Consider the following 22,310-nt stretch of genomic DNA (forward strand, 5'->3'; position numbering starts at 1 on the left):
TATTTAACCCATTTAATTCATTTAACTTAATTGATATGCTTAATAAATAGATTAAGTGGATCAAATCAAATTATCTATTTAATAAACAGATTAGATTCAGACCTGAATTTTTGATCTATTTAATAAACACATTAGGTTTAGATTGATGATTTTCTAACTTGATCCGTATCGATCCGACCCGTATCCAACCCGATCCAATCCAATTGCCAACCCTAGATACCACATGGTGCTAAGGCTTCTGCACATTGTAAATAGCCATCTTGAATCTCTTGTTCCTTCTCATCAATAAATCTAGGTGGCATTTTGCCGCCTCATTCAATATATATATATATATATATACTGGTAATGCTTGTTTACTTAAAGATGTTAACATTTTTAAAGTTATTAGAGACAACTTATACATTTCCATCCACTTTTTGTTTAATGATATCATATGGTTTATCATTGATTATTGTCACAAAATGATAAAAATTACTAACCTGTTGTTCCAAAACAAACCTTCACAGAAATTATTTTATATCACATTAATGTCTGATAATAAACAAATTAGAATTTACTTGGTGTAATTCTCCCACATCACCATGAGAGGACTCCAATATCTATTTACAGAGTTGAGTTACAAAAAATTAGCAAAATCAGGTAGCCACAACCATGGGATCATGTTGTTACAGCAACTATTTGAATTACAACTTAGGTTTTATTTCTTTATCCTTAACGTGCCTGTGTTCAAGGATTTATTGCATGGAGCATGGATTCTCTCATGAAATTATGGCAGTTCACTTTGAGACAACATGAATGAACTTCAGGTGCAAGGCATTAGAAATGAATGCAACAGATTCAAAACACCCTCAATTTCCCAGTTTTCCAATATCAATATGCACATAATTGAACAGGATGTTGGAGAAAGAAGCCCTTGATTTGGAGAGCATAGATTCCATTACGAGTAAATCATGCAAAAACATGGGCAAAGTAACACTGTTTTATGTCAGTCTTTAGAAAAAAGGAACAAGGTAGAATGGTTCTTCAAAGCAAACAAACAAATAAATCATGAACACATGAGATAGTCACCAAACTTGAAAAGATTGGACCTCCATTACAACAATGGGATTGGACTTCAAACTTACAAAATTGTGCAGCATAGAGATCAGATCCATCAGAGGTGTAGACACTGCACGGTCTCCTGCCAAAAAATAGGGATATGTGGCTCCAATTCAATAGGGAAGCTCTCCTTCAGGAAGCTCCCAATTGTCTTCTTCCTCTTCTATATTTTTCATTGGGTCTACTTGCTTATCTTTGAGGGGAGATTTTGGCTGAAAACGTCTACCAATATGCAAGAGAAAAACGATGAGAAGTTGAGATCAGCATTACAAAAAGACTAACACTAAATCTTGTAACAAAAATCATTGCAAGTGTTTTTTTTTTTTTTAAAGCAATTTTATCCTTTGAAATATCCAAGCAACTGTCAGTCAAATGACCCAACAGAATGGATAGATTGTTTACAAAAGGCAAGCATATTAATAGAAATTTAATTAAAATCATCTTGGAGAATGGATATGATTCAACAATTTAGTTATAAAATCCAACAAATAATGAAATCCACCTATCCATATGAAACGAATGGACCAACAAGTAACTAAATCCACTTACCTACATGAAAGGGAGAAATTCCATGACAACTGTAACTCCCTAGACTCCACCAAACAAAAGAGCCCACAAAAAAGCTCTCTTTTTGAAGCAGCATGAAAACTTTTAAGCGTTCATTTTTGAGTTCATCATGACCATTTCATAATGATAACCTTTTCACTAAAAGAAATGTGGCCAAGAAGTGAAATCCATACATCCCCCAGAAAGAGATGGCACACAGAGAACATAGAGCCCCTTACAACAGTTAATAAGAATAACCAGAAAAATCTGAAACCCCAGGACCCCAACACAAACAGAGAAGAAATACATGGCTGGAAAAAAATATATATATATATCGTAAAGCAATTTTAAGTCTCTCTGGATAGAGATAACAAAAATGGTAAAAAATTCTCTTTGAACGAAGACCAAGAACTCAGATAAACTTCGTTTTAATTGTTCATAAGCAATTTACATGTTTGGCAATACGATTCACCTAAGAAAAAAAATCCACCTTCCCACCAGAAAAGACCTGAAGAATAAAGGAACCACTCAAAAATCCCAAAACACCACCAACATCCAAAAAAAAAAAAATGAAGAACCAAGAAATTATGATCAGAGAATCTATTTTCAGTCTGGAATACTTATAACAGAAGCTGTAAAAATCTCTTTTTGATAAAAAAGCAAGAACTTAAAGAAACCAACTTTTGATTAATTTTGAGAAAGTCATATTGATGACATGTTTAGTAACAGAAATCCACCCAACAAATAGATAATTCACATTAAAAAAAAAACTGAATCTCTTAGGGAGAGACTCATGAATATCACAGAAGACTACATAACCAACACAAACATAATTACCAAAGTTACCGATTCCTAATTTCAGTACGGAATAAAATAAAATCTACCACGGGCAATCCGTAAATGTTTAGCAATAAAATCCAATTAGACAAATAATCCACCTTAAGAGACTAAATCCCTCAGCCAAAAGGGGGAAAGCCCAGAAATTTCCTAAACCCTAAAATCTCACAAGACATTCATCGCAGAACAGATAACAAAGAAGAATATGATTAAGCTGGAATCATAAAATCTACCATAAAATGCAGCAGTAAAGATTTTATTTTGACTGCAGAAGCATTGAACTCGAACAATCTCAGAATCAAATGCAAAAAAAAAAAAAAAAAAAAAGGAAGAAGCAAACCTCTTTTGGTTCCTCCGGGAGGCCTCCCGGGCCTTGCGCTTCCCCTTCTCCCGGGTGTTCTCGAACCATCTGCGCCGCTTGCACTCCTGGATGACCCCAGCCTTCATCACCTCTCGCCGGAACCTCCGTAGAAGCACCTCCTCCGGCTCGTCCTCCCCCACCACTACCTGGACGTTATAGTAGCCCCCATTGGCGAACATCACGTTGGCCCAAGCCAAAGAAGGGAAGCAGCTCCTCAAAACTCCACTCCCCGGCGCTGCCTCCGTGGGAGAATGGAGAACAAGGAGGGATCCATTCTCTCTGTTCCTCGCGAGTCTCCGCCATGGGAGATCGGTAGTAGCAGGAGGAGGAGGAGAAAAAGATGGTTCCTTTTTTGCGGAGAGGGGAAGGGAGGGCAAGAAGGAGAGGAGGTTGCACAGAGAAGCAGGCATGGCTAAGAGTTGCAGCATGGGTTTAGCCGCCGCACTGGTATTGTTCGAGACAACCCATTCGGCGATGCAAAATGCCGGTTTAGCCGCCGCACTGGTATTGTTCGAGACAACCCATTCGGCGATGCAAAATGGGTTGGGGCAGTCTTGGGCTGGCCATCTAATAAAAATAGTTTTGATGTGATGAAATATACCAAATACGTGGTGTTTTGATTTTTTTTTTTAAAACAAGCTTTCAAGATATTTGATATTGTGAACGGTCCATAGGCCTTCCGGGCTTCCAACAACTCCATTCCAAGACCATTTAGTGCAAGTCAAATTCTTATTGTTGGTAACTTTTGATATGAATTTCGTCAAGCTATTTTTAAGATGTTTTAATTTTTTCATAATTTTTTTATTAATTATTTATTATTTAAAAAAAATTAAAAATTTTTAATAGAGAGAGTTAAATTTGGATTCGAAGATTTGGATCTTCTGATTTAGATCCTACTTTCACATTTAATAAGAAAGAATGGAGCATGCAACCAATGTTTATATCTATCCTTCTAAACATGAGTTGTTTCTGTGTTCTCGTTATTTTTTTTTTTTATCCTACAAAAATAACTAATCATATTTATAAAATAAATATTAATTTTAAAATAATAAATATCTAATCAATAAAATCAAATATAAACATAGTAAAAAAAATAGATGGGCCATCCCCACACGGTAGACTGCATCATAATAAACAACAATTGAGAAGATAAATTAAAATTAAAAATAAATAAATATTAAATATTTAAAGATAAATAATCACATATTAAGTATAAATATTAATTTTATAAAAATAAATATTAAAATATCTATGATAAATACTAACTCTTGTACAACAAATGCGTAGTCTATGAAAATATACACAAACCTCACAAATTTAAGTGAAAAAAGATCTGGCTTGGGACGGAGGGGAAATGGAGAGAGAGGGAGACGTGTCCCATCCCATTAATTGATTTTTTTTTAATATAGCAGTGAGGGATTATTATTGACTTTCAAAGCTCCATGATGTGCAATCAAACCAGTGGAGGCGATCGGATCCGGACTTAACTGTACAAACGAGAAGAAAAAACTGAGCTTGTTTTTTTTTTTCCCCTGAATTTTGACCTTTCTTCAAGGAAAAAACCAAGACCAGAGTCCTAGAAAATCTATATAATTGAATGCGACCTGCAAGGTTTGAATATATTTATAGACCAATATTATCTTTTAGGGATTTCAAGTCATCCTGCTATTAAAACTACTAATTTTGATTTGAGAATGAATAAGAGCTCTAATCGTAGACAAAGCTTGTAACATAGTGTTGCAGGGGCCGCGCGAACGCGTACCCCCTCTACCACAAATTATGACGTCCACTCTCCCACTTGGGGAGATGGTAGACCAGGGCCCCCACCAAGTGCAATGTGGGCCCCTGACCTAGGCCATGGGCCTTCTTGATCACCCATTGACCCCGTCCAGGTAAGTATGGATCCATCGTTGCCCTCGCTTACGCTTTATAGTCGCTTGCGCCGGCCAGTGCCTCTTCTTTATCCGATGTGGGACTAAAAAAACTAACACCGCTCTCCTCCTGTAAAGATTTGCTGTTAGAACCCGTCCGGCCGCCGGCGCCACTGCAATCGTTAGAAAAGGGCGTTGACTTTTGTAGCACGACCAAGATCTGACACGAGATCTAGAGCAGGGAATCACTCTTCAACGATCCAAAACCACCACTCCCATGGGAAGGAGGAAGAAGGGAAAATGTTCCGAACTACTTTAATCTTTCAAAAGTGTCCCTTTTTTCTTTATTAGTTAACTTCTTCAGCATCGTATCCATGTCAGTAACACCTCAGGTTGCTTTTATTGAAATTTATTCTTGCTGGCATCATCCCGGGGAGCACGTACAGGATGAATTCTCACCCCTGTTTTGATCTTGAATAGTTTAAATATGATCTGTTCCATCTAATAATTTTCCTAAACCAAGAGTGCATGCATTGCTGAATTCTTACTTCCTAGATGGTAGGTGAAGACCAAACCTCAGCTAGGACCATTCTACTTGCAATATGATTGCAGTTGTTATGTAACATAGATGATTAATTATGGTCCAAGCATAGGACATTCAATTAGGATATTGTTCACAATTTTTTAAACTGAAGCATAATATCAAATACACACTCTGTCTCCTTCCTGGCATCTTGTTCTTCACCATGCCTCTGTTCTCATAACTTGCATTCTTTATATCAAATAAGCCATTTAATGACACAATTGAAGCTCTCTCTTAATGAAGAAAATATCAAACAACAAATCCATCATCTTTCTTACAATGGATAAGAAATCCCTTGGTCTAATTAGCCCAGCAGACATCCCTATATTTATGCTAATTCCTCAAAAATCTTAATATTCCTGCTAGCAAACATTTTGCTCTGTTTGTAATCTAAGAGGAGATGAAGTCCAGGAATTCAGGGTCCCTCTCCACCCTCTCCATCTCCTCTGCTCTCAACCACAACCAAACCTCCATTCCATCCCCATCCTTGGTATCAATCAGTATACAAACATCCTTCATATCACTGATCCCACATCCAACCCACTCTGGCTCTCCCCACCCAAAGTCGGTCTTATACCATGGCATCCTGCACCAACTACTAAATATCCAAACCTCACTGTCCCCCTCCACCACTCCATCCATCCCATCCCTCCCCAACCACCTCTCCTCAGCTTTCCTCCTCACATATTCTTCATCCACCTCTCTCACCCCATTCCTTAAAGCCTCCTCCAACACCCCCTGCCCACTTCCATCATCACACCCATCTCCTACCAACTTCCCCACCGCGGCCACGCTGATCCACAGATTCCCGAAGGATTCATCCGATAAAGGCGGCGACAGCCTCCTGCGAAGGTTCACAGAGTGCGCAGCGACCGCTCTCTTCCCTCGCGCCGCCTCCCCTCGCGCTCGCACGAGGCAACGCAAGACCAGCGCCGACAGCGCCTCGATGCGCGTCGGTGCATGCACTCGGCCATTGTCGTAGCCGCCTCCTCCTCTCAGCCTCGCTATCGCTCTCGGCTCATCACGAACCTCTTTATAATCGCAGCAGGTTGACCGCTCTCTTGCTTCGTGCTTGGTTGGTGGTGAACTGAGGCCGAGGAGGGAACGCGGCCATGGAGTCGAACCGGGGAGCCGGATGCAACTCGAGCCCGCGGGCGACGTCGGCCCAGCGGTTCAGGAACATGGCCATGGAGGCGCCGTCGGCGATGAGGTGGGAGATGGAGAAACCTAGCACGAATCCGTGAGGTTTGAACCAAGTGAGCTGCACCGCAAGGAGGGGATCACCATATCGGAAGTTGCTTGCTTTGATTGGTAGGAGCTCGTTGAATTGATCGATGGGAGGTTGGAGGAGGACGGAGTCGAGCTCGGCGTTTGTTTGGGCATGGATGAACTCTACACCATCATCATTGCACTCCACATAGAGAGTGTTATCATCCTTGGAAGCTTTAATCCTTCCACCTAATGGATAGAAGTGTGTTAAGGTTTTCGAGAGGGATGACTTCAATTGAATGAGTGTTTGTGGTGGATTCTTGGAGTAGAAGAGGAGGATGTGGCTGTAGATTTGAGGTGCGATTTGGTCGAGGAGAGAGAGTGGCAGGGAGTGGAGGTTTTGGGGGGTTGGGGAGGAGGGTTTGATGGTTTCTTTGGAGATGATTTGGACTGCCAACATGGTGGAAATAATGGTTGTAGCCTATGCTGCTCCCTTGGGTGTTTATTTAAGTGGGAGCCAGTGTTAGGATTTTATCTGAATGGCTGCTGGGAGGGGAGTGCTAGAGGAGCCGTGTTTGAAAGTTTTGTGAGGGTCCATTGTTTTTGGACTTGCCTGGAAAGAAAGGAGCCGTGTTCGAATGGTTTCCGGGCTCCTGCGTCTTTTCTTGTCAAGGTCAAGATTCTTGTAGAGCAAGAAATGCTATCCTAATTTCTCAATCAACACCTGGCCTAGTTCATGTTGACCAAGTCCAAGTCGATGTTGACCCAAATGCAACCTGAATTCGATCTAGGTCTAATGTTTAGATCCAGGTCTGCCCCATAACATGGTGGGTTTGGATGGGACCAGGTCTACATACTATCAACCTAGATCCATTAAAGGATCCTCTAAATTTCGACCACCTATCTATCCATCCGATCAGGTCAAGGTCAAACTAGCATGAAATCGTAAGATCTAGTGGGTCTATAAGTCATGCACATATTGAATATGGAATGAGTATAGATTTTGATATCCAACGGATTTGCATGTCAAGAAATAAAGGTAGACTATATGTATGTGTGCGTGCACGCGTGCGTGTGAATGCCAATAATTTCTATCTAGAGCAATTATAACCTTCAAGTCTTATTGATTTGATATTATATCTCCATTATCTCGTGTGTGTGTGTGTGTAAATGCCAATAATTTCTATCTAGGGCAAGCATAACCTTCAAATCTTATTGATTCGATCTTATATATCCATTATCTCTCAAATCTTTTCTTTGCTCGTCAAGAACTCTAACCAGCTTTGTCCAACTCTCCCTTTTAGGACCATGTTCTCTTAGTCTGTCCCCTGATCCAGGACTTTAACACCCTACCAACATTGAAAACTCTAGTCTCATTCGTTAAAGAGAACATTCCCAAAAAGGAGCAAATTAATCAGTAAAATGTTGGAAACTGAACAACAGTAGAATTTATAGGGATATTGTATAAGAATTCTGAATTCTTATACAATCCTTTTGATATAGGGATATTGATCTCATATGGAATATATATAAATCCATTGTCATAGCTAATAACGATCAAGTCTTTTAGCCACAAATTTCCACCTTAACATAAACCAAGCGTAACAAGCATCAGAATGACATGGATATACCGGGCAAATAGGAGTACTCCCCTTCTACATCATAGTTGAGGTCCAAAGATACAATGCGCCTTTCATTCTTCCTTTAAGTTATCATAGACATACTTGTGATAGACAAATTGGAAATTGCAGAGTACTTTCCAACAATACTTGTTCACAAGTGGGGATGGAACAAAAGCATATGCGGACTCAAGACATTGGCTATGTCAGTTTTGCAGGTGCGCTTTTCTAATGGATAAAATGGTCTCCATTCATCTGCCACATAGTTGCATGTATTATTGTCAATCAGATCAGCTGTTGGTTTTCATGTTCAGCCTCTTTGTATAAACTATTCCTATTATTTCAAACAGGAAAACATTTTAAAAATGAAACACAATCTCTGTGCTGAGACTGTTGAGAAATAAGGTGAGAGATGCTGATCTTTGGTTACAGAAAACCTTGATTTTTACATGCATTGTGAACAATCCCCAAAGAATAACTGGAATCAGAAATGCCTATCTGGAATTTCTATACGTTCTGAATGGTACAAATACACCTGTGGATTTATATGTGGGTGCATGTGAATTTGAAAATACCAGTATAACAAGCATAGCTATGAGTTCACATGAAGTGCAATCTGTGGTCTATGCAATAAAATAACATTTAAAACGCTGTTGTTTTCGAGAGTTAATAATGCAGAATACTCAATATCCTTACATATTTCAAGTATACATTATCACAATTTTATCTATAGTACACGCAAGCCCTAAATAAGTGGTCAGATGATCATACATTTCAAACAATCCACCAGGATGGTGATCCTATGTTGCTAATCCCCCACCAGAGGAACCAAAATAGCAACATATGAACGAGCAATGTCATTCTTCAGCAGTAGTCCATTTGAAGAAAAGGTGTGAAAAGAGTGATTAGGCAAAAAGACATTCATCTATCACAGGATCCACTGAGTCATACAAATAATCACTGTTAAATTCCAAGCCATCGTACCAGTTACTGTGAACTTCGGTCACCGATGTTGAATCATCGTACTGAAAAATCTCCATGCTATTAAACCCTACATTCTCAAAGCTACCAATGCCCTGAGGAGAACAAAACTGCAAGTCCTCAGGTGAAGAAACCAAATCTGTCTCATTTTTAAGACTCAATTCTCCAGATGGAGGTGTCAAATAGCTAGATGTTTGAGTGTGGTAGTAATCTTTTATATTTGTTAGTCCATCTATTCCAAATGCTACTCCATAGTCCTGAGTATTGCTTGATCCACTATCAACTTGAGCAGATGTGGTGTCAGTCATACAGGACAGTTGTGATGCAGTTTTAGTGTCGCTGCTCCTGTGATTTGTGTGCACTAGTTTGAATTCTAAAAGACCAGAGATATCATTCTCAGTATTGCATGTGTTTGAGATGACTGATGGAGGGGTATCAAAATGATCAAAAACCTGTTCTTGGTCAGGCTTGGGCAGACATGAGTAGGCTTCTATCAGACAACAACATTCATGGTCATGTCTTGGGTGCTGCATAAATTGCATAACAGGAATACTCCCACTCCATGACTGGTTCCTTGATATAGCAGGCTCCAGTGACTTCTTTCCCGCATCTGGAATCATATCCTTGAAAGGGAGCAGTATGCCTAACCGAGAGACACTGATGACCCCCTGAGAGTCAGGAATATCACCTACTAAAGCTTGTTTACTACCTGTAACTTGCAAAGACAAACTGCTTTTAAAGTCATCTGCATGGTCATCTGGGATAATTCCTTGAGCTTGGATTTTTTGACCCGTGCATATAAATTTTGAAGATACACCACTTGGTTGCATTTGTGTCGAGCTAAGCACATCAAAGTTTCCTGCAACATCCTTGGAGCTGAAATCAGATTGCAGATTTCCACTGGAAGTTCTCCCCTCATTCTGCTTCTGCAATCTACTCAAGTAGAGACGGTATTTCTGCATGGTGCATATATTCCAGACACTTCACTTACTTTTTTGAGATGCATTTGTGTAAATATATATAAAAGAAGATAACACCAACATCTCAATTTAAGAAACTAAATATTAGAAGTTATTCCAGTTAAGCAGAATGTAAGTCATAATACTCAGACCACAAGTTCATACCCATACGAGATATTAGATGTTCTCAGAAATATAGTAACAAAGGAAAAAGAAAATGTATATTTTGCGTTAATAAAGATATAGAATCTCTCTTTCCTTATACTATGATAGTTGAAATGTGATTCTCACCTGATGATCAACAGTCGCCTCAAGTACATGACTGTGTATACTTATGCTTGTTTGCGGATGGTCTAAGAAGTGCATGCTGCACATCATCAAGTCCAAATCATCAAGATGTACAAAGATACAAATGTTTTCACCTGCCTTCCCCACTGTATGTTCTACTCAATCGAGGGAGTGTTTTGGAATATAAAGTATCTCTGTATTAGTATCATCGAACTTAATATTGAAGATATGGATCGAATATTAGTGTCATGCAAGCTTTTGCAAGCATTAAAGCTTATATAGAATGGCCAATGTTATGCCCACTCTAGTGACGATACACAGGTACAGGTATACTCATGATTTTTTCTATACTCACTTTCTTACCCATTTTATATTACTAGCAACTCGACAGATGCAACGCACATCTGGAGGAAAAGACTATAAACTTAAGAACGATCATCTGAATGGTCTTAAAGTAAGAAGGATACAAATCAAACCATTCTTTATTTCTAAAAAGTGATTCTCAACTTAGGATTTGATTTGAAAATCTATCCATACAGCAATTTGTGGCATTACAGGACTGATTATTAAGTGGCAGGATTGATTATTAGGAATTAGATTGAGAGAAAATTTCGAATGTTTTCAATTCAGTTTTAGAAAGTGATTCTTAACAAAGAGGTTTTTGATTTGGAAAAAATCTCTCCATATTTATTAGCTTTTATTAAGAGGAACTATTTTTTTTATAGGATTGATTTTGAAAATTACTTATTAGAAAGGTGTTTTAGCTGAGCAGGTATGCTTAAACATGAATTTGGTTGAGAGGAGACTTTTAGCTGGGAGGACACAAACTCCATAGAAAATTGTCAAAATTAAATTAGATCTCATCTGACTTTGGGCTGCAGAGGGAGGGAAGAAACAACAATATGCCAGCCCAAATCAAAGATACATAAAGATAGAAGCAGAAGGGCCGTTTTGGTGATCGGATTACAGTTTCTTTTTCCTTTTTCTTTAGTAGCTGAAATCATTTAAGAATTTTATTTTTAAACTTCTTTTCTTTCCAAGATTTACTCATACAAAATTAAGGATAGATATAGAAGTCAAGGGAGTGGCCATGGAGATGGGAGATGGACTTGCAATTTTTCTTTTTTAATAGCTGAAATTATTTAGGTGGTATAAGTTTTGTACTATAGGAAAAGTAGAGGGGCATTTTCAATATAAAAAATGAATTAAAGACCTAGGGGGAACATTCTCTAATTTTGAAATTGTTATTTTTAAATTTTCATGTAGTATAGATGGTTAACTAGAATAAATCTAATATTCAGTAAGATTTACTATGAAGTACATTTTTTACAAATGTTATAGTGCTTAGTGATGAGAAAAGAACAAGATTAAAAGCTAAATTGGATTTATGGAAGAAAGCCTTAGAGGATAAGGCTTAAAAATCAGTAAGTAAAGACAGTGTATATGGAGTGCAAAGTGCAATTCTGGTCAAAATAAAAACAAAGATAAGGTCACAATTAAAACTGATGGAGAATAAATGCCATAAACTAATCTGATTCATGATTTAAGATCTATTCTACAAAATAACGAAGAGAGATGAAGACATGTGTAATAGAACTAGAGCTGCTAGGCTGAAGTGTAGAAGTGTTCCCAGGGTTTTATGTGATTGATACGTGCTCTCGCGACTTAAAAAGGAAAATTTTTTGGAACAATAATAAAGCTTGCAATATTATATAGCTCAGAATGCCACACAATAAAGATGATCCAAGTGAACAAATTGACTTTAGTCAAAATGAGAATGTCAAAATGGATATGTGATAAAACTAGGATGGATAAAGTGAGAAATAAGTATATCAAAGTAGCTACAAGAAGTTGCACAAGCTAAGGACTAAATAATAGAGAATTAGTTGAGATATTAAGCTCATGTATGGTACTGAATATAAAAAGTCAGGGAGCTTTCAGTAAGGAGGGTATTTTATTTGTGTGGAAGGATATAAGAAAAGGAGGGGAAGAGCAAAGTAACATGAATGGTGGTTGTGAGAAAAGGTACAGACAAGACTGAAATGACATCAAGTGAATATAGATGAGAACGCACGTTAAATTAGAATCTACCAATCAACTCCAAAATGGTTACGACAAGGCTGGATGGTTATGATTATGGCTATTAACTAGAAGAAAAAAATAGTTATTTTACTATATAATTTGCATATACACACATTTAAATCAATGTTTAAAAATTTGGTTTGTCTTTGTTTTGGCAGTTTTGGCTCCAATTTTGTTGGATCAATCTGAAATTCTAAAATAATTTAAGATTGTAAATCAAAAAATAAAGAAAAATAGAAATTAAATTAGTCATCATCTTAAAGTACAAGTATTGTTGTGATTTTTTTCGATGTATCATTTCCATGGTTTTGCATTGAGACAACCAAAATATTATATTTTAGATTAATAACTAAAGATCATATTTAAAGTATAATGTATCATTTCCTGTTTGCTGAGAATCTAATATATGACAATCAAGCTACCTAAGAGATTTGTATTTCCTTGTAGCCAACCCTATGTCGAAAAATTTACATACCTCTAAACCTCTTAACAATGCTGCCGAGCTTCCACACCTTCCTAAAACTCAAGAAATTTTAGTTTAAACTGGATAAAATGCTTGCGGACATTTACAAAATAAAGACAAGCAAAAGTTTAGCACAAACAGCTTATTTATAAAAAGTTTAGTTGAATCTATTTATTAGTTTCACCCAAAACACCAAACATGACCAAGTTTTGGATCAGCCTCTAAAGAAACCAAAACACTTTAATATCAACTGTGAAGTCTCAGGTGAATCTTTGAACCATGAATCGAGTATTTGTGTGAGCTTTCCCACATAATCCACACAAACACGTAATTCACCTGTCTATCTCTATATGAATGCGTTGGCTTCATTCAACAATTAAGAGTTTCTGGTGCTGCGAAACAGGAAAAGCAGATAGAAACTACAGGGAAAAACATGGAAGGCCTATAAATTTCAATGACTATGTTGACATTGTAACATACAAGGTCATGTGCAGCCAGCTTGACAAATCTTTCTGATAATTTAGAAATGGATACTGAAAGAGATGTTACCTGTAGGTGGCTGGCAACATTTTCCCTTGTTAATCCAGGAATGTTCATCAAGTCAAGTATTTTCTTTGGACCAACTTCTGCAAGCACAGATAAATAATCATGAATGTATCAACATCATTGAGTTAAACTTTAAAAAACAAGTCATAATGATAAAAAGAAAACTTTCAGTTTATCAAGAAACTGTTCAAGAGCAATTATAAAATCTCAAGTTCTACTCCGCATAGACTTCAAGAAAATGCAGAGTGCTTGAGAGGGATACAAAGTTTGTTAGCTGATACTCACTATCAAATCCTATTTGGTTTACAGCATTCACAAATTTTTGATGAAGATCCACAGACCAAACTACTCTAGCTTTCTTAACAGTTGCAGGATCACTAAATTCTTGATCAGAATGTTCCTTATTGTCCACATCTTTCCGTTTTCTCACATAATTTATATCAGCTCCACTCGATACATGCCTGTCTTCAAAATCATCAGATCCAATTTTCATGATTTGAATATCCTCGTTGATATAATGACCTTCAATCTCTTTCACCTCATGCATTTTCTTTCTATAAACATGTTGCCATATATTTCTTAGCTCCTTCATTCTCACAGGCTTAAGAAGGTAATCGCAGGCACCATGTTGAACCCCTTTCATTACCCTACTTGTTTCCCCATCTATAGACATCACTGCAAACATTTCAAAGCATGGTCATTGAAATTTAATGTACATATGAGTCAGATTAGCTTAGCAAAGTAAAGGGAAAAAGCAACATGCTGCACTATGGTCAGAAAGCTTCAAATTTAGATAAAGATAACTAACTGATAACAGGCAGATCCATTTCTAGCCCAACATGTTCCAGAAGCTTGAAACCATCCATGTCAGGCATATTGACATCACTAATTACAATGTCAAAATGATCTTTCCTTTCACGAAGCATCTCCAAAGCAACTCTTGCTAAGCCACATGTAGTAACTGCAGTATGCAAGAAGCATTCATAAAATTTGCATCATGAGTTTTGACCATCATCCGTATTGTAGGAACACACAGAGGTTTATGAATTTTTTAATAAAATAAAATGGCCAATGAATAATTGATGTCAACATTTCAAAATGAGCAAAAGAGAAAGATCAAAGAGTAAATAGAGAACAGCATTCACTTGATGAAGCCTATACTAGATTCCAATATACGATTCTAAATGAACGCATGCATAATGATCGTAAGCTTAAAGCATATCCATAGAATTAAAAACATCTCAGGAAAAGTTAATAATGAGGTAAAAAAATGAATCCCCCTATGGATTGGATACTGTAATTTTAGTATGAATAAAAGGTAAAGAGTGTTATACTGGCAGTGTAAAGTATAAGAGTTCCCATGGTAAACTAAGAAGGATAAAGTGATACTTTCCATAGGAAGACTAGAGAATGTCTTTCTATCATAAGCAGATTTTTGAACAAACTGTTATTCCTTCAGAACGTGCATTGTCATCACGCAAAGATCATATGAGAAAATCAATGAGTTATGCCAAATATGTACATTGAAATACTAATACTGAACAAAACTTTTTATAAAAGCCTTTTCTTTTCTTTTTGGATTTTCCATTTTTCTTAAACGAGAGATTAAGTAGGGCCCTTCTAGCTAATCTAAAATGGAAATATATATCAGTGGAAGTGCAGCAACCTTCAAGCTAAGTGCTATTGACACTTCCAAAAAATGCTTTGAACTTCTGGCATCTATATTAAATCCAAAATCCAAAGTTCAAAAAAGCCACTTGAACTATTTGACATTGTATGCTAGTAGTTCTGTGAAGTTTAGATTCACCCTAACTAGAAGAACTATCAGCATATATATTGCATTGAAAACCATGAGAGAAAAATCCTTAAGAACTTCTGAAAAACTAGACATTTCCAAATTGCCAGCCAGTAAAGTAATCATATTGGACTGTGCGAGAATGTACTGGGGGAAGATAGAACCATTCATCTTAATTATCCAGTTGCATAAATCTTTTAGTGAGAAAGTTTATCCACATAATTAGCAATGTTCATTCAATTCAAGACCAATGTGTTTCTTTGAGTAGTAAAATGAAGAACAATAACTAAAATTCTCATTGACTTTTGCAAGCCATGTATTGTAAATGTGTTGGCAACCTCTCATCATCGCAATTGAATTAATCTCATGGTTTTGTGACAAAGCACTTATCATAGAATTAAAATGAGAAGAAAAGATTATCAACCTAACTTGGTTTACTATGTTTTAGATTTACTAAGATCTCTGTTTTAAATATGAAAAATGTTCGTATGACCCATGTTCTGTGGATTCTCATTCACAGCTACAAGGATATGTGCTTCCAAGTCATGTATAAAGAGCTCTTACACTCCCAAGAAATCAATTATAATCTTATGAATTCTATTAAATATTAAAGTCTCCAACAAAGTGGCAATCTGGAATGCAATAGAAAGTATATATTCATGCACCTACATGCATACGTATATATTCTTATCTAAATAGAGAGTAACATATTTTAAAATATAAATTCCCTATAGCTACATCCATCCAGTATATTAGAACATAATATCCACTCTACATCAAAATTTAAAAACAATGATCAGAAAGGGCCTTGAGATAGCCCATATACCATGTCCTATATGACCAGTTATATAAACAAGTATTCCTTTGTGAAATAGAAATCATATTATGCACATAAATTATTATATGTGCCTTGCTTAGAAACTAGATAAATTCCCTATAAAAACATGAGTTTTCCTCCTGCCATGTTCCTTTAACTTCAATTAAATGATGTCCATAAACTGCTAAATCCTGTCAGACAACAAGTTAGTTTAACACCTTGATAACCTATGAGGATCTTTCACTTGCAGACCGTGTGTTGAGAAAATATCAACATACTTGCACCCCACCAAGATTGTATGAATGGAATCAAGGACCCTTAAAACAAAATTTATAAAATCTTCCAACTCTAGCATCCAATCAGAGCACCCACAAAGTTACAAGTTAAGAACAACTACTGCACATATAATCACAAAATACCCCGAACAAGGCGCCATATCTCAGTATGCATAAATAAATTAGATACAATAGAAATGAATCCACTACATGGCAATCGAAGCAAGATTTTCTTACTCAATTAAACAACAAAAAAATCCACCTTTTCGTTAGAAAATTCCAAACAGAGATAAAACCATCCCCAACGACCTAGCCAGCAGAACAAAAATTATAGATATCCCAAAAAAGCTCCCACCTTTAGAAGTACTCAGAGCTGATAATATTAAGCAGAGAAAAAAGAGAGCACGTAGAAGGAACCCATCAAAGACGGGACCAAACTACCTTCATAGGAGCACTTTCGGAGCATTTTTTCAAGAATTTTCAACCAGGTGGGATCGTCATCGACTACCAGAACTCGAAGACCGACAGGAAAAGCTTCGGTCCGGGTAGAAGCTGGGGGATTTGCCATGGTTATGAGGGCGTCTTCCTTGGAAGAAATGAGGGCTTTGGTCGAGGAGAATGTCTTGGGAGGTGGAAGGAAAAGGAGGAGATGGGGGTCTTTGGGTGGCGGTCTTCTCCGATAAAAGGTCTGGTTTTGAGTGAAAAAGAAACTGTTAAAGTGTGGGGATCTTTTCTCCTATCGAATATTTGGCGCGCCCGTTGGTTGCTAACTGTCCCTTACCTTGGATTAGGTTAAGTTGCTTTTTTTTTCCCCATAAAATACAAATATAAGGGACCAACATTTTTATAGCACCATGCAACATAGGTGTCTTAGTGAGAAATTCAAGATATCAATGAATTTTTTAATGCAACATAAAACATGATATATATTTATATATACTTATTGTATTGATCATGATGCTAACAGAAGCAAGAACTTCGTAAAAGGGAGCTTTATGTTGGGTTTTGATTTTCAGAGTTGCCCTGCTAATGTCAGCAGATTTAGAATCTAAGATTTGATATTGTGGTTGGAAGTTATCCTACCGTACAAATAAATCAAGAACCTCTGATCCAGGAGAAAAACTGGGAATTAATATGCTTAAGCGAATAATCTAGAATCAAGAATCATGAAGTACGATGGTCATTGAAAGTGGTACGAGTGGGAGTAATATTTCGCATATCTTCCAAGTTTTCTTCCTGAATCCAGGAATTAATATGTTGATGCGAATAATTTGGAATCAAGAATCATGAAGTACGGTGGTCAATGAAAACTGTACGAGTAGAAGAAGTATTTCACATATCTTTCTAGTTTTCCTCTTGAATCTGAGAATTAATATGTCGATGCGAATAACTCAGATTCAAGAATCATGAAGTACAATAGTCAATAAAATGAATCATGAAGTACAATAATAAAAATTGTACGAGTGGGAGCAATATTTCACGTATCTTCAGAGATCTAGGTAAGAAATCAATGGATGAGATAATGATCTGTAATTAGCCAATGAAGGTGGCGAATATAAGTCAAAGTGGAAGATTATCTAGAAAGAGCGAATAATTATTTCTTTCTTCAGGGAGGAGTATGAGATTAGTGGTTTCTTTCATGCTAGATTTTTTAAAGAGAAACCTATAATCGAATATGCTTAAAAGCTTTAGAAGAAAATAAACACTTTAAGATAAAGCAGAACAAATTTTAGTATAGGTTATATATGGAAATTCAAACTTAGGGTTTCAAAATGGTGTGAATTGACAAGGTAGGTATTGTCACAATTGGAATGGAAACCAGACTTTCATTTAAAAGGCTACTACATTCAGGGCTTCACAGTGGAAACATAAGAGAATACTTAGACATAGATGATATTTTAGAAACCATTGTTGAGACTACTTGTGCAAGACATGTATGATCTGACCAGAGAGAAAAAGTAATTCTTAACTCGGTTAACTTAAATCTCTCAAAAAATTAAAAAAAATAAAAATTTCAGTGAAAGTATAGGTTAATATTTTCTTTAATTAATGAATCACAAACTGAGATATATAGACTCTATTTATACCAGTAGATCCACACTTGTACAATTCAGATTAGTTTCACTTCTGGTTAAAAGATGATATAACTTTTCTGAATTAGACATGATTAGTGCAAATAATTATAAAAAAGCTAAAATCTTATAAAAATAGATATCAACTCCTATATTGACTTTGCCTTCAATTGCTCCACTAATTCTTTTCGATAAAAACTTGCTTGAAAAAGAAAATTTTGCTTTGATCAATCCATTTTGAAGCCCAAAAGAGGAATTTTGTCCTAATTACTCAGTGCACTACATCCTTTAGGAGGTAGAGCCACATTATAGAGCTTGAAAAGTTATCCTATTTTAAAAAAAAAAAATTATCTCTTTGTTTTATGGACAAGTTATGACCTCCAAAAATTTAGCATATGATTCAGCTTCCCAATATAGTGAATATTGCTTCTAGATCTTATCTAAGCCTTTTTTATGTGAACCCTATCTACATCAAGACTAGTAATTCTCATGGATCAAGGCCCCCACTAGGAAATTTATCTCCTATTAAATCAAGATAGAGATGGTGAAATGCATGCTTTCCTATCTTGCAGGTGAACCATTTAGCTTTGCTAAGAAGCTGACTCTTCAGCTGATCCAAAAAGACTCAATCCTTCCATACCTAGCTTCTATGATGTTTCTCTCAAAGACATAGTCTAATAGCCTTTCCTACTTTATCCATGCATCATCCATAGTTGGTAGCATTCATTTTAGACTTGGTTTTTTTTTGTCTGGATCTAAATGACTCACCTGGCCTACTTATGAATCCAAGCTCTATGGTAGGGCTTTTTCTTGCCGTCTTTTCTCGTTGATGATAGTGATAGGAACTTCCCCTCGATCTCAATCTTGATCGATCAATTGATGGAATTGAAGAGCAAGAGCTTGGATTCCCATAAGGGATATTGACTTCTATATCATTATTAACATGAACTTGTTGTAAGTATTAACAAGTCCTTTGCTTGGATAGTAATCACAAGATTTATATTTTTTTATATTTTAGAAACATTAATCATAAATTCTTCCCATTCTTTACAAATTGATATTTTTTCATCACCTATAGAAGATAGCATCTTTATCCCAAACATATGAGCTCCTAAATATAACTTGACATACTTTCAAAAGAATTACTTTGCAAGTTACCTCGTCAATGTACCCCTTAGGTTATTATGAATTTAAAGGTATGTTAATTAGTGATCTTCAACTTGACATTTTTTTGGTTTCAACTAAGGGGTAAAAATATGGATGAGGTTTGGTCTACAACTCTACCTTTTGAACCAAACTTTTAGAGATAGAATTTTTTCAACTTTCAGCATCTACAATAACTACAATAATACTCTATATCATCTTGATCTTTAGATAGAAGAGCTTTCTCATACTTCTGGATTTACTTCAATTGTTGCCTTCAATTTTCTCGCCATTAGACTTAATTTTGAGTTTGGTTGCTCAAAACTAACCTCAACCATATTGAGGATTGCCTTTCATTTCTTCATGGAATTCTCATCATTTGACTCCTTTCTCTCCAACTGCAACCTAGAAAAAAGCTTCCAACACTTTTCTTAGTATGTCTATTAATCCTACAATAGCCATAATAATTTTTTGAGTCATTTTGACTTGCATCCTATTTTACTCCCCCTTCTAGCTTGGATTTTCTCTACCTTTTTTTGAACTTATTACTTTTCTTGCCTTTACTAGACTGGTTTTTCTCCTTGATTCCTATTGCCTTCGTGCTAGCTTTGCTAATATCTTCAACTTTGAAAAATTTCAGTTTTTTTTGGATACTCTTATAGTGATCTCCAACAAACTTTATAAAGTTTGTATGATCATTGATGGAGATTCCAAGTGAGATATTTTGTTTATGGAAGTCGATGGTGTAATCCTGAATAGATTGATCATACTTATCATAGATAGTGTCACTTAATCCACTGATCTTCATCATAATCACTTATTCTTTGAATTTGCTTCATATCGGATTAGAGATGTTCTTTCTCATATACAAATTTTATGAGATAAGCCACGAGAGGAAAGCTTGAGGTAGGTAAAAGCGATCTTCTGGACACTTATGTATTATAGAGATAAGTAGATTTCTAGATGGTTTAGCCAATTATCTAATTTCTCTACATCAATAGTTCCATCATATACGATGATCTGATTCAAGCTCCAACTTTGAAAATTGAAGACGGAGATTTTGGATGTCCGTAGATTGTGCATCCTTCTTGCTGGATGATAGTCCTTATCTTTAAATATAGAAGATAGTTTTTCTACAGGAGTTGATGATTTTATGTTGAAGGTGCCACCAATCAAAATATAATCTTGATAAATTGAAATTTTTTTTTCTCTAATTACATATGATGTCTCTTAATCTATCATCTATTCAACGTAGAATTACTAGTTATACTTCTTTTATCCTCCGATTAGTTAAGTACTGATAGCTTTTCTTTTGTTTGCTTGTACTACTCGCAATGGATATAAATTAAGGCCTCTTTCGATATGTTATAAACTCAAATAATCTTTTTGTATACTTATCTAAGCCAAGTCAACATATTTTTTCTTCTAATAATGTTAAGCCATTATATAAAAATATAAGATGGTTTGAACTTCTAATAGTCATAACAAAATTAAACTAAAAATCATTAATAACATTCTTGATTTTTTTTTGTTACTAATAATAAAAAAGATTTGCTCCGTTGCTCTCACTGTGAGGATCTATGAAGGTATATATTTAATTCTACATCAGCTATGTGATATGTGGACATTGAGTATTTATTAAGGATCAAGAATCCAAACTGAAGCCTTTATCTGATTATCACAATCTCCATCATTTCTTTGCTTGCACATGCTAATACTCATTTGTAATTAACAGTATCCACCCCCCCCCCCCCCACCCCAACAAAAAAAAAAAAAAAAAAGTACAGACAAGCTTATTTTGAAAAAAATCATGTTCAGACAAACTTATTTATTTTATTATTTTTAAAAAAGAACATATAGATATCACCAAGAAGACATTATATGACAAAAGGGGGAAACCAGCTACTTCAATCAAGAAAGACTAGGCATTCGAGTCCATACAGGTGCTACTCTTAATTTTGTAAACTAGGATTTTCCAAGGCCCCAAAATTTTACCCGGGAGAAGGGAATGTCATAGGGCAGAGAGTCCAGGTGGGGAGCTACTTATAGAAATTATATAAAATATTGTAGTGGGATATGGAATGTCTAATTGTAAAATCAGCACTCATAAAACCCTTTACTAGGTGGATTCCCTCATAATTCAAAGCATTTGATTGATGTACCTGGGGACAAGCTTAATTCTTGTTTATTATTCACAAATGAATGGCCTCCAACATGCACAATTTAGTGGAGAGGCCATAAGCTCCCATAGGACTACAGGGAGACCAGACAGCACAAAGCTTTCTAACCAATGAACTTAGTAGATTCCTCTTTATCTAGTCCTTTAATGCTAAACATCTTCATGAACCACCTTAATGTGGATTTTTTTCCCTTTTTGTTCTGATGACTGAGTCACATCACAAGGCACATTTATCCATTGACCTAAAACATTGGCTAACACAATTCTTTAATTTACAATCTTTTTAATGAAATGACAGTAGTCAATCTTAACATGCTAATTGCTTGATCATAACAGGAGCTCAACCAATATGGTCCACAACTAAGCCTACTGTGCAATCGTTATAAATTATTTGAAATATGATTGGATTAACTCCCATGTTTTTTGTGATGAAGTGACAAAGCCACAAGGTTTGCCTTTTGAGTGTGGGACTAAAAGGAAATGCCCATGATCATGGTACTTTGATTAAAGAAACCCTGGGTAAAGAGAGGATGGTATGGTTGGGGCCAAAGGAATGGAGAAGAAGAAATCATGCTTCTTAGCTTGC

General features: G+C 36.1%; 3 protein-coding genes and 1 non-coding gene across 5 annotated transcripts; all 4 read right to left on the bottom strand.

Annotated features, from left to right (window-relative positions):
• Positions 1–897: 897 nt before the first annotated feature.
• LOC105034343 (small ribosomal subunit protein bS21c) lies at positions 898–3,382 on the bottom strand. The gene is made up of 2 exons (XM_010909469.4): positions 2,822–3,382; positions 898–1,320 (listed from the first exon to the last, which is right to left on the bottom strand). Exons 1-2 carry the CDS (start codon positions 3,268–3,270, stop codon positions 1,212–1,214), a joined length of 558 nt encoding a protein of 185 aa, XP_010907771.1. The 5' UTR covers positions 3,271–3,382; the 3' UTR covers positions 898–1,211.
• A 1,199-nt stretch (positions 3,383–4,581) lies between these two features.
• LOC105034344 (limonoid 21-O-acetyltransferse) lies at positions 4,582–7,013 on the bottom strand. The gene is given in 2 exon segments (XM_010909470.4): positions 4,582–6,337; positions 6,339–7,013. Coding segments are annotated over 2 exon segments (1,278 nt in total). The 5' UTR covers positions 6,966–7,013; the 3' UTR covers positions 4,582–5,686.
• Positions 4,583–4,742, bottom strand: LOC114913055 (U1 spliceosomal RNA). Its single transcript, XR_003799080.2, has one exon. It is a non-coding gene; the product is annotated as a U1 spliceosomal RNA (small nuclear RNA).
• Positions 7,014–8,741: 1,728 nt separating the features above from the next.
• Positions 8,742–17,039, bottom strand: LOC105034345 (two-component response regulator ORR26). Of its 2 annotated transcripts, XM_010909471.4 has the most exons (5): positions 16,772–17,038; positions 14,252–14,404; positions 13,729–14,118; positions 13,447–13,523; positions 8,742–10,061 (listed from the first exon to the last, which is right to left on the bottom strand). In XM_010909471.4, the coding sequence occupies exons 1-5, from the start codon at positions 16,896–16,898 to the stop codon at positions 9,030–9,032; spliced, it is 1,779 nt and encodes a 592-aa protein (XP_010907773.1). In that variant the 5' UTR covers positions 16,899–17,038; the 3' UTR covers positions 8,742–9,029. The 2 variants fall into 2 exon arrangements, with proteins under 2 accessions (XP_010907773.1, XP_019702523.1); XM_019846964.3 differs by lacking the exon at positions 14,252–14,404 and having other exon boundaries at positions 16,772–17,039.
• Between the last annotated feature and the right edge of the window lie 5,271 nt (positions 17,040–22,310).

Source organism: Elaeis guineensis, chromosome 8 (assembly GCF_000442705.2).
Source record: "Elaeis guineensis isolate ETL-2024a chromosome 8, EG11, whole genome shotgun sequence".
Classification (NCBI taxonomy): domain Eukaryota; kingdom Viridiplantae; phylum Streptophyta; class Magnoliopsida; order Arecales; family Arecaceae; genus Elaeis; species Elaeis guineensis.